The sequence below is a fragment of the Dromiciops gliroides genome, chromosome 2 (assembly GCF_019393635.1).
Source record: "Dromiciops gliroides isolate mDroGli1 chromosome 2, mDroGli1.pri, whole genome shotgun sequence".
Classification (NCBI taxonomy): Eukaryota; Metazoa; Chordata; class Mammalia; order Microbiotheria; family Microbiotheriidae; genus Dromiciops; species Dromiciops gliroides.
This window is the reverse complement of record NC_057862.1, coordinates 306,001,900-306,013,929: the sequence shown is the minus strand read 5'-3', so window position 1 is coordinate 306,013,929 and position 12,030 is coordinate 306,001,900. Positions and strand designations below refer to the sequence as shown.

The window sequence follows — 12,030 nt, the reverse complement described above, 5'->3', positions numbered from 1 at the left end:
TAGTGAAAGACAGAAGTCAAATTCATCAAACTATAGGATGTTAAAATTAGAAAAGAATTTAATGATCATTGTTCTTTTTTAAAAAAAATTTTTGGTGAGGCAATTGGGTTTAAGTGACTTGCCCAGGGTCACACAGCTAGTAAGTGTTAAGTGTCTGAGGCTGGATTTGAATTCAGGTCCTCCTGAATCCAGGGCCGGTGCTCTATCCACTGTGCCACCTAGCTGCCCCATCTCATAGTTCTTGATGTATTGGTCCTGGAGGGGCAGTTGGAACACTCTTTTTTCCCCACCATGGCTTGGCTTTGCCACCATTATTCAGAAATTTCCTCTTCTTTGAAGTTCACTCCATTCATATTTATCACTCATTCAAAATACTAGTTTGGACAGCTAGGCAGCACAGTGGATAAAGTGCCCAATCTGGAGTCAGGAAGACTCATCTTCTTTAGATCAAATCTGGCCTCAAATACTTACTAGCTGTGTGACCCCAGGCAAGTCACTTAATTCAGTTTGTCTGTTCCCTCATCTGTAAAATGAGCTGAAGAAGGAAATGGCAAGCCACTTTTTGCCAAGAAAACCCCAAATGGGGTAAAAAAGAACTGAGCATGTAAATAATTACATAGGGGATATATGATACTACATTTTATATTCATCTATATACCAAATTAATACAAGGAAGCCAGAGAGGAAGCTCTTATCTCCAGTCTTAGTCTTTCTATTGTTGAGAAAAAAATGATTGTTCAGAATCACACAGTAATTACATGTCAGAGGTGATTCTTAAACAGAGCTTTTCCCAATCCTAAGACCAGTTGTCTAATGGATCTCTACTATTTCACACTGCTCTGCCAACAGCCCATCATTCCCACATCACTAGAGGGTTGACATTGTTAAGCACTTGACATTTTACAAAATGTTTTCTTCACAGCTCTGATAAAATCCAAGCATTATATCTTTATTTTATGGATCCTTGGGCCATTAGAGGCAATCTAGTTCAACCTCTTCATTTTACAAATAAGGAAACTAAGACTTCAAGAGGTTGTGAATTACTCATTTCATACAGCTGTGTTTTTGTCTAGTTGTTTCACTAGTGTCTGATTCTTCATGACCCTATTTGGGATTTTCTTGGCAAAGGTATCATAGTGGTTTGACATTTCCTTCTCCAGCTTGTTTAACAGCTCAAACTGAGGCAAACATGACTAAGTGACTTGTCTAGGGTCACACAACTAGTAAGTGTCTGAGGCCAGATTTGAATTCAGGAAGATGAATCTTTCTGAATCCATGGCTGGTGCTCTATCTACTGTACCACCCAGCTACTGCATTTTGAAGTCAAATAGTTTAGTTCATCTTTTCTCTGGTGCCAAGATCAGTAAGCTCTTTCCACTATAGTATGGTGTCTCTTATGAAAAAGAAGTATCAGGAAACTAGGCTTGAAATTCACAATTATCTATGTAAAAGTCCTTACCTTTAAAGAAAATAAAGTTCACAAGGATCATGTAAGTATTCGGTACAAGATCTTTGATCAAGTCTACAATTTTCCCTTTGGTCTTCTTCTTCACATAATTATTAATCTTCTGTTCAGCTGCTGAAACATTTGAGAAGTCAGTAGAAAAGACCTCTGACTCATATAATGTTTGGACATCAGTTGTGAACTGGGTAAGAATTTTCACCTGCTTTCGGATGAAGAGAGCATTTCCTGCCTTCAATTCAAGTTCCTTGTTAGGGAGATTCAGGGTATGAATAAGGTGATGGAAACCTTGGTGGATTTCCTTCTCTTGCATCTCTGTGAGGTTGAAGCTCAGGCACTCTAGAATCTGAGTCTGTGTGTCTGATCTGGCTCCAAGGGATATCATAGCTAAAGCTGAGGACACACTCACTGGGGAGAAGAAAACATTCCTCCCAGTGTTCTCTGAGGCCAGCTTCCTATATAAATCGAATGCAAAGTCAGCATTATTGGTAGACATTGTATGGAAGGTTGAGTTCCTTGAGGGAGAATGGTCGACTTCATTACCGTTACCTTCATTTTGAGGACCAGGAAAACAATGAACAGTAGCATGAAGCCCAACAGCTATGAAAACTATGTAGAAGGAAGATGGCATTTTGGTAGAAAATATATCTGCAGGGGATGAAAGAATAGGAGAAAGATTATCTGGTGTCAGAAGTAAATCAGTGATTCAACATTAAATTCAATGCAATACAATAAATCCTTAATAAATGATCATTATGTCCAAAGTCCTGTCCCCTATGCTGGAGAAACAAAGAGGAGGGGAAAAATACAATTTTTACCCTGTAAGGAATTGGCAATATAATGGAAGGACAAGATCTGGCATTGTGGTTTCTTCTTAATAAATTTATAGCATACAGTGAAGCATAAAGGCTCAGACAACAAACAGGAGTGGGGGTGACTCTCACTCTTTCCTTCAGAAAGAAAGATAGTTGCCCAGTGGTTAGTTACTGAAATTCCACTATTGTTAATCCATCCACTTGGGCTAAGCATTGGCCTCCCTAAACACACATACCCAAGTCCCTGAAATTTTGTGTGAATGACAGGACCATACTGATTCAGAGCATTTCATAACATTTTAGAGCTATAAGGAAACTTACAGATCATTTACTTAGACCCCCTTATTTTCTTGAGGAGGAAACTGAGGCACAGAGAGGGAAAGTGACTTTCTAAAGGTCACACAATCAGTTTGTGGCAGAGTCAGTCATAGAATCTGAGTCTGGAGATTCCCAATATGACTATCCTTTTCTTCCAGGAAGTATGGAGCAAAAAAGGAAATGCTGGACATCTGAAGGGAAGGAGAACAGAAGATTTTGAAAGGGAAAGAAAGTCCATAGATAAAAGAAATTAGGATGGAGGCTTTGAAGTTAAATCCTACCTATTTCAACACCTCATGGATTCAGCCAGTTGTATCTAGGGTCAGACTGAACAAGTTTTTTTTGTTTTTGTTTTTGTTTTTGTTTTTGGTGAGGCAATTGGGGTTAAGTGACTTGCCCAGAGTCACACAGCTAGTAAGTGTCAAGTATCTGAGGCCGGATTTGAACTCAGGTCCTCCTGAATCCAGGGCCAGTGCTCTATCCACTGTGCCACCTAGCTGCCCAGACTGAACAAGTCTTGCTATGATATATCTTCCTAGACAGCTACTAAGACAAGAAGAGCCACCAAAGAATTGCTCTTCCTTCACCCTCTCTGGTTCCCCAGAAGGACTGGCCTCTTACCCAAATTCAGTGATTTCCAAACATTATATGGTGACATTTCACCTTTACTTTGTTCACAAAAATTTGTTGTGTTCCTTACAGTTTAAGAAGATCTACACAAATAGTTTTCTTAACTTGTGGGTTTTTTTTTTTTGGTGGGGCAATGGGGGGTAAGTGACTTGCCCAGGGTCACACAGCTAGTAAGTGCCAAGTGTCTGAAGCTGGATTTGAACTCAGGTACTCCTGAATCCAGGGCTGGTGCTTTATCTACTGTGCTATCTAGCTGCACCCTCTTAACTTGTGTTTAATAAAATGAAATAATTAATTATAATTTTAACAGCAACTCTTCAAACACACAATGAGGTAAGCCCTGACTCATTTGTCAATAATCTAGGTTGGCTGAGTCTTCCTTTCATAGACAAAAGTCGAAATCCCTCTGTGCCTTCCTGGATGGTCTTCATTTAGTTGCTGTGACCCCCAAATCATCCTTACCTGGTGGCCTGCCCTCTGGTGGTTAGCGAATATACAGGCACATAATCTGTCGCTGGTCCTCTCCTAGAAACCTTTCCAACTTCATTGTACCTGCCAGAGCTCATGCTTCTTTTGGCACCAGAGAGCCCAAATTTACCCTTAGAATAAAATGGGGTATCTGAGGAAGATGTTACTGCAGGAACACTGAAGTTTAGATTATTAGAATATTAGAACCATTAAAGACCTTAGTGTCACAGAGCTATACAGAATGTCAGAGCTGAAAGGGATCTTAGAATACAGAAGGCAATGGTGGCAAAGGACTTTAAGAGGTGATCCATTTTATGACCCCCTGTTTACAGGTGAGGAAGATGAGACCTAGTGACTCCTCCAGGGTCACAGAATTAAGTAGTGGATGAGTGAGGACTAGAATCTAGGTTAATTTATTTTCAATTCATTGCTTTCTTCATGTAATAGGGACCCATTGGAATGTATTTTCCATCTAACTCTATTTTCCATGATGTTTAATTAGAATTCCCAGGGCAGAATGAACTCCATGATTGAAACATTTCCCTGGGCACTAAAGACTTTACCATCAGTCTAGGAGATAGAGAAGAAAGGACAGAAACTTGAAGTGGTACCATCCAGGGCTAAGCAGGCTTGGCATGTTCCTGAGACTGTGTAAGGAAAGGTGATCTTAGTTCTTGTGGGTAGAGAGCCCAACAAGAGCCATCTGATGTCATTAGGCATAGTATGCTGAGAAATGATGCCTATAGTGTAGGCTGCATTCACCAGACTCCAGAGATTGGAGAAGGCAACCCAGGAACTCAACTCCTCCTTATGGATTCAGTAAGCCATTTGTTGCCATATGGAACAAGCCTTGCTACAGTCTATCTATCTTGTCAGCTACTAAGCTAAGAGGAGCCATTCAAGAATTAGTCTCCCCTAATACACTCTGGTTCCCCAGAAGGATTGGCTTCTCACCCTAATCTGGTGGTTTCAAAAATTTATTGTGTTCCTTTGTATTTTAAGAACATCTACAAAAATAGTTTTCCTGGTGCGTGTTTTATTAAAATAAGATAAAACAATTTATTATAACTTTTAACAGAAACTATTTAAACATTCAATAAATTAACATATTAAGTATTGGCAAAATCCTTAATCTTCACATTTGTAACGCAAAATTAATAACCATAATGATATTATTAATGTGATGGGTGGTCTTCTATTTGCACAGATTTTGAGAAAATATTGTGTCAGTGATGATTTTCCTACTTGATCCTTTTTTCAACCATTAATTGATTGATATTTTTCTCTATAACTACTACAGCAGAAAATCTGGATTCATGCAAATAAAGTGTTTCAAATTTTAGAAAATTTGTTTGTTTAAAAACAAATAGAGAATTCTTTTTACAGTGGTTAGTTAATCAATATTTATTAAGTACCTGCTATATGCCAGGTGTAAAGAAAAAGTGTTAGTAATGTCATAACTGTCTCAATTTTATATTGCGTATGGATATGGGTATCCTCCAAAGGGGGGACTACAATATGCTGTATATATAAAATTTAAATTTATTTTGTATATTTTGAAGAACTTTCATTATTTAATTTGAACATTTTTGGACAATGCTATGCTAAAGATTAATGAATACCCAGCCATTCCAGAGACAACCAGAATCCAGAGACAGCCAGAATCCAGACCAGAGTCCAGTTCCCCTGATGACATCTCAACCCTCCTTTGAAGACAAGATTTTAAGGACTTTAAATGGACATTTTTGTTTTTTGTTTTTCCTTCTGTTACTATATACATCATCTACAATATGTATTTTCCCTTTCCTATATTGTTATCAGTATATTGTTTGTTAGTATTGGCTATGATATTCTGTTATTATTTATTTATTTATTGTTTATTATTTATTGCTCCATCAAGGAAACACCCCATGTTTCTTGATGAAACAAAGGGGGGATGTAATGAATTAATTTTTATTTGAGGTTTTTATGACTCCATCTTTTGGCTAGAATTTTTTTTTTTGCAGGGCAATGAGAGTTAAGTGACTTGCCCAGGGTCACACAGCTGGTAAGTGTCAAGTGTCTGAGGCCGGATTTGAACTCAGGTACTCTTGAATCCAGGGCTGGTGCTTCACCACTGCATCATCTAGCTGCCCCTTAGAATTAAAAAAAAAAAAAACTTCGGCACGCACACTGGCCTCTGGGGCTCTGCAAATGGCACGGTGCTCCACCCACTGGTTGTAGCCATCGCCATGGTGCTGGCACCTCACATCATCACCACTCACTGACACCTACATGGGCCTGGCAAAATTATAATGATTGGAAGCCCAGTGAGGGCAGTAATGTGACTGTCAGAGTGGCCAGCCAATTGGCTGGGGGCTGTGTGTGGTCAGCCTAGGGTCTGCTGGGAAGAAGAGAGGGTTTTTTTTGCCATTTTTGCTGGAAGCTGGAAGGCGACAGGTTGCTGCTGTGTGTTCTCAGCTGATTCCTGGGTGGTGGTGTTGTTCAGGTTGTATAATTTCCCTTTCCCCGTTTTATTTCCTTTCCCTTGATCCTACTGATCCTGTTTGTGTTTTTTAAAATTCATTCTTGTTAAATAAATCCTGCTCTGTTTTGAGGGAGGCTGTCTGTCTCCTTCCTTGCCCCAATATTGAGGTGAGCTGCTTAGCTAACCCTCCCCAATTTAAAATTGTTCCCCACACAGGCATCATGCTAAGTGCAGGACATGCAAAGAAAGGCAAAAGGCAGTCCATGCCCTCAAGGAGCTCACAATCTACTGTGGGAGAAAACAAGCAAACAAATCTCTCCATATATAAACATGTTATATGCAAGATAAATAGGAAATAATAAAAGAGAAGGCATTAGAATTAAGAGGGCTAGGTAGTGCAGTAGATAGAGTGCTTGGAATATGGAAGACTCCTTTTTCTGAGTTCAAGTCTGGCCTCAGAAATTTACTAGCTGTGTGACCCTAGGCAAGTCACTTCTCCCCGTTTGTCCCAGTTTCTTCATCTGTAAAATGAGATGGAGAAGGAAATGGCAAACTACTCCAGTATTTTTGCCAAGAAAACCCCAAATGGGGTCACAAAGGGTCAGACATGACTGAAATGACTGAACAATAACAGTAGAATTAAGAGGGATTGAGCAAGATTTCCTATAAAAGATGGGATTTTTAGTTGGGACTTAAAGGAATCCAGGAAGCCAATAAGGGGAGATGAAGAGAGACGGCATTCCATGCATGGGGACCCCCAGAAAAAATGCTTGGTGCCAAGAGATATAGCATCTTGTTTGTGGAATAGCCAGGAGGATCAAAGAGTACATGACAGGGAGAAAAATGTAAGAAAACTGAAAAGGTAGGAGGGAGCTAGGTGGTGAAAGTGGGGAAACAATAAAAAGTTATGGTTCAGACTCTTTTTTCAACATACTATTACCAGTCTATTAACTATTTTTGTTCAGATGGACTAAGACCAAATGCATCATATTTATCTGTTGCAAATGAATTTCCCATCCATTCATATCTAGAAATATACAAACTGTAGAATAAAACAAAAACTGCTTCTTTAGATGAGTTAAGATCAACAAGAAGTATCTACTTTTATTTTTCATTTGTAGAGCAAGAATTTTTGAAAATGGGCAACATCAAAAATATTGCTCAAATATACAAATAAGTTGTGTCCCCTTTAATGATGAAGATGATAACCCATCTAAGTTAGTCCATGCTGTGCCACACTTGTCAAAATCCTTTCATAAGCTCCCAATTTAGGGGTCCATTGAAATTCTGGGGACCTTTCTCACTTTCTCTTTACACCAAAAGGATGCCTGAGGAACATTTGGTCCTTCTACCTGTTATCTCTCATGCTCTGCATGTGACCAGTCTATCTTTTTCTGTCATACATTTTCCTGGAAATCCTTTATCTCTGTTCTTCAAAGTTATTTATTATGTTACCACCAGCTGAAACTCATCATGTGTCCCTCCATTTCCTTCTGTGTGATGGTAATTTTCAGCTCTTCAGAGACTATTAGGTACCATACTCTGTCTGTATCCATTTAACTCTGGAAGTATATTGGCATCAAAAAGTCAGGCCTTTGTTTCTGAAAGAAGTTTGTGTTGATTAAAAGGAAACTTAAAATTTCCTGAAGGTAATCCTCCTGTTCTTTTAACTATGAATCCACCTCATTGCCCATCTGTATTGCCTGCCCAGATAAAGAGATTCACTGATAAATAAGCTCTAAAGGTTGTCCATCTATTGCATGACACAGTTGGGGTAGCAGACACCCTATATCCAGTTTTTTTTCCTGTGCGGGTAGTTAAGGCAAACTTTTCTGAGTGGTAATTGATTTCCTTCAGGAGGTTATGCAATATGTTGGCACTTGATGATGTCATCATCAAATAGGAGTCACTGGACAAGGACTTTCTTCACTTGGAGTCTTCTCTGCTTCTCCTCTATCAGAGTGGTGTTAAGGGCTAAAATTCTAGCTAAACTGTCTAAAATATCTAATGAGTGGTCACCAATAAATTATAAGCTTTAGCAAGAGTTAGGCTTTTAAGCATTTATTAAGGAGAATACAAATTTGGTAAAGAGAGAGAAAGGCCTACATTCATCTATCTATTAAAGGGAGAGCACGTTTCTAGCTCCGCTCTCCACCAGAGTCCAGAGGAAAGAGAGCGAGACCGAGCGCCAGTCTCTTCCTTCCTCCTCCCACTAGCCCGCGTCACTTCCTGACGCCAAAGAAAGGACTCCTGGTCTTGCCCTCAAAGACCTTTGTTTCTTGGGCAGAACTCTTCTACAGTAAGTCTCCAGCAGGTGGCGTCATTCCAATCGTTACAGTGGCAAACCCATTTTTATGAGCACACTTCTCCCTATTTTATAGCTCACCTGATGCTTACGATTTGAGAGTTGTGGAACAAGGTTATCTTTGTTGTTACAACCTTCGTGGAATCTAAATTCATTTGGATGTAAAGATCAGATATCCTTTGTTGGAAGAAAACCTTTAAAGGATGCATTCTGCTCTCCTGAACCAAATGCTTCTTAGTAATGAGTAAATAATAATCCCAGTGGGATCTTGCATTCTTTACCTTTTAAATTCAGTTGTGTAATGGTCAAGATGTACCTACTATGGAATATCACTTGTGAAAGCCTATCTGTTTCCTTCTTATACCCCCATGAAGGATGCCCTAAGTGCAGATGATTTTTTTTTTTTGCAGGGAAATGAGTGTTAAGTGACTTGCCCATGGTCACACAGCTTGTAAGTGTTAAGTGTCTGAGGCTGGATTTGAACTCAGGTCCTTCTGAACCCAGGGCTGGTGCCTTATCCACTGTGCCAACCAGCTGTCCCTGTGCAGATGATTTTAAAAAATGTATATAGATGAGAAAGTAGACACAGAGAGTTGATGTTTATTCATTTCAGTTGTGTCTGACTCTTTGTAACTCCATTTTGGAGTTTTCTTGGCAAAGATACTGGAATGATTTGTCATTTCCTTCTCCAGTTCATTTTAGAGATGAGGAAACAGAGGCAAACAGGGTTAAGTGACTTGCCCAGAGTCACACAGATAATAGATGGTAATAAAATCCTGTTTTCTGTTTGGGTATTAACATTGATATTTTCCCACATCTTTGGTACCTTTCCCTTTATTAGTTACCTTGTAAATCAGTCTCTCAGTGCCTTCACAATTTTGTAAGCTCAATCATGAATATTCTCTGTGAACACTTGATCTAATTCATCTACTTTTCCCACTTTTGTACTCTTTCATACTATTTCCTCATCCTCTATTAGCACATATAGGACTCTGATAAGAGGTCCAAGTGAGGGCATTCTATTGTCCTTCATGGTATAAGAATTTTGCTACAAAAGTTTTTGTAGATATGCACCTTTAAAATATTTGTTGTCATCTGTCCATTTTCATCCTGAACTAGTCTCAAGATAATAATGCTCAATTGGTCCTTTTACCAAACTTTCTTTAGGCTGGTTTTCACCACACACTGCTTCTTTTTGCTTTATGAGGCTATACTACTCATCATCTTCCATCATCCTTTGCAGTAAGGTCTTACAAATGAATTTGTATTTTCAACTAGGGTTGACTTTGGCTGATGTCTCACTTTGCTTTGCAAATAAATCAAGGATTTGCATGTTTTAGGCCCTTTTGATTTCCTTGTTATGACATTTGTACTTTCTCTTTTCTTCAAAAAATATCCATCAAGGGGCAGTTGGTGGCGCAGTGGATAGAGCACCGGCCCTGGATTCAGGAGGACCTGAGTTCAAATCTGGCCTCAGACACTTAACACTTACTAGCTGTGTGACCCTGGGCAAGTCACTTAACCCCAATTGCCCTGCAAAAAAAAAATCCATCAAAGTTTCAAGAGGAAAGGTTTATTATGAAATGAATTTGCTTCATCTTTGTTAATATCATTAAGAAAAATGGCCATTTCTTCTTTTATCTCAAATGCCCCTTAAAGTGCCTTGAAATGAGAAAGACAGTGTGTTGTGTAACAATACAGACTTGCGCTATACTCTGTCCATATATTGTTGTACAATTTTCTGAGGAGCTTCCCTTTAATGACATTAAAAAAAGTTGTTTACTCTTGTAAAAACCTGGAAAGCTATATTTCTCACATTTTACTCATATTTCTAGATACAAATGATTGTTTATGAAGCATATAAAATGTCTAAATTGAATGCATGACCATATTTTAAATTAGTTCTTTTAGATCTGTGTTTCTTCTCGACATCAGTTATGATCTGTGAAGAGTCCAATGCAATTCTATCACATTATGTCATTTTCATTTTAAAAATACATCTGTTATATTGTCAATTTATCTTAATGTGGCATTGCCATTCATGGGTTTCCCAAGCAACATTTTCCTTAATATTACTCTCACCAACAAAACATGCATATGTAATCAGATGTATATCTTTGACTAAATCTGTTGCTTTATTCACCGACAAGGCAAAATAGGCAGACTTTAGTTTTAAAATCAATTGATTACAGATGTCTTAAGATATATGGACAAGTCTCCTTCCAACTGCATCGTTTTCTAGTGGAATTAGTTAAAAACATGTTTTATATACAATTTGCCAACTATCATCTTGGTTATATCAATGATTAAAAGTAGTGCCAATGTGTCTTACTGAATGAGAATTTTTACAATGAACATTTATGTTTAAACCTTATATGATGAATATTATCCTTTTCATGTCTCATACATGAAAAAAGTTTGTTATTAAAACCATCTATTTTTATCTGGGAAAATCTTGTCTCACCAACATATTTTGCATAGAAATTTTCAAGATTTTTGGGGGGTGAATTAGGTTTCATGATCCCTGGAGCTAAAGATTTCATAGAAAGTAAAAGTAGTGGTGTTTTCTTTCTATTAATAATGGTCCTTGGGGCAGCCAGGTGGCACAGTGGATAAAGCAGTCCTTGGATTCAGGAGGACCTGAGTTCAAATTCGGCCTCAGACACTTGACATTTAACGAGCTTGTGACCTTGGGCAAGTCACTTAACCCTCATTGCCCCATCAAACAAAACAAAACAAAAAAAATAATGGTCCTTGTGAATATTAATGTTACATATAGTGATTCATGTTTTCAAGATTTAAAAAAAATTAAGTATATGTATATCTTTTACTTAAACTGTCTCTCTTATTTTTGCTTATATTAATTTCTGTTGTTCCAATGGATTTTCTCTTCAAATTGGTTATGAAGTTATTTATCATGAAGAGATAGAGAACATAATATTTAAGATGGATTAAAATTCAATTGTTGAATATTTCAAAGAGTTATTTATAATCATTTGAAGTATTTAAATTTTTAAAAGGCTTTTTTGTGTGAAACGAACTTATTGCCAAAACAAATGATGTAGAGAAATATGATTATAATTTTAACTTCTATCCAAAATTGTTTAACTTCATATTTAATGCTTCATGCTTAAATGGAGCAAATAGATTATATTAAAAGAACAGATCTATGTTATGAGCCTATGTGGACTGATTATGGCAGATCATTCCCATGCCAAAATTTGGCACATGCTGACTAAAACATGGTTTTATTTTTACATATCATATGAAATAATTGTTTTGCTGTCACTGTCAGAGCAAATTCTTCAAGATTCCTGAATGAGTAGAAAGATGATTATATCTCTGGGGTCTCATTGTCAAAAGTCTACTTTCATGAATAACAGAAACTTTAAAAACATAGTTGTAACTTATACTTTCTTCTCACTGTAACGATTGGAATGATGCCACCTGCTGGAGACTTACTGTATAAGAGTTCCATCCATGAAGTGAAGGTCTTTGAGGGCAAGACCAGGAGTCTTTTCTTTGGCGTCAGGAAGTGACACGGACTAGTGGGAGGAGGAAGGAA

At 37.9% G+C, this 12,030-nt stretch overlaps 1 protein-coding gene across 3 annotated transcripts in view; it reads right to left on the bottom strand.

Moving 5' to 3' along the window:
• The window catches only part of LOC122744030 (thyroxine-binding globulin-like), a 28,438-nt gene that overhangs the window by 4,460 nt on the left and 11,948 nt on the right, over window positions 1–12,030 (bottom strand). For 2 of the 3 annotated variants that reach the window (XM_043989335.1, XM_043989337.1), the window contains one exon: window positions 1,460–2,110. In XM_043989335.1, coding sequence (XP_043845270.1) covers window positions 1,460–2,110 — 651 coding nt within the window. Of the gene's footprint in view, window positions 1–1,459; window positions 2,111–2,598; window positions 2,741–12,030 lie in introns of those variants that run through there. The other variant, XM_043989336.1, reaches the window with a different exon arrangement.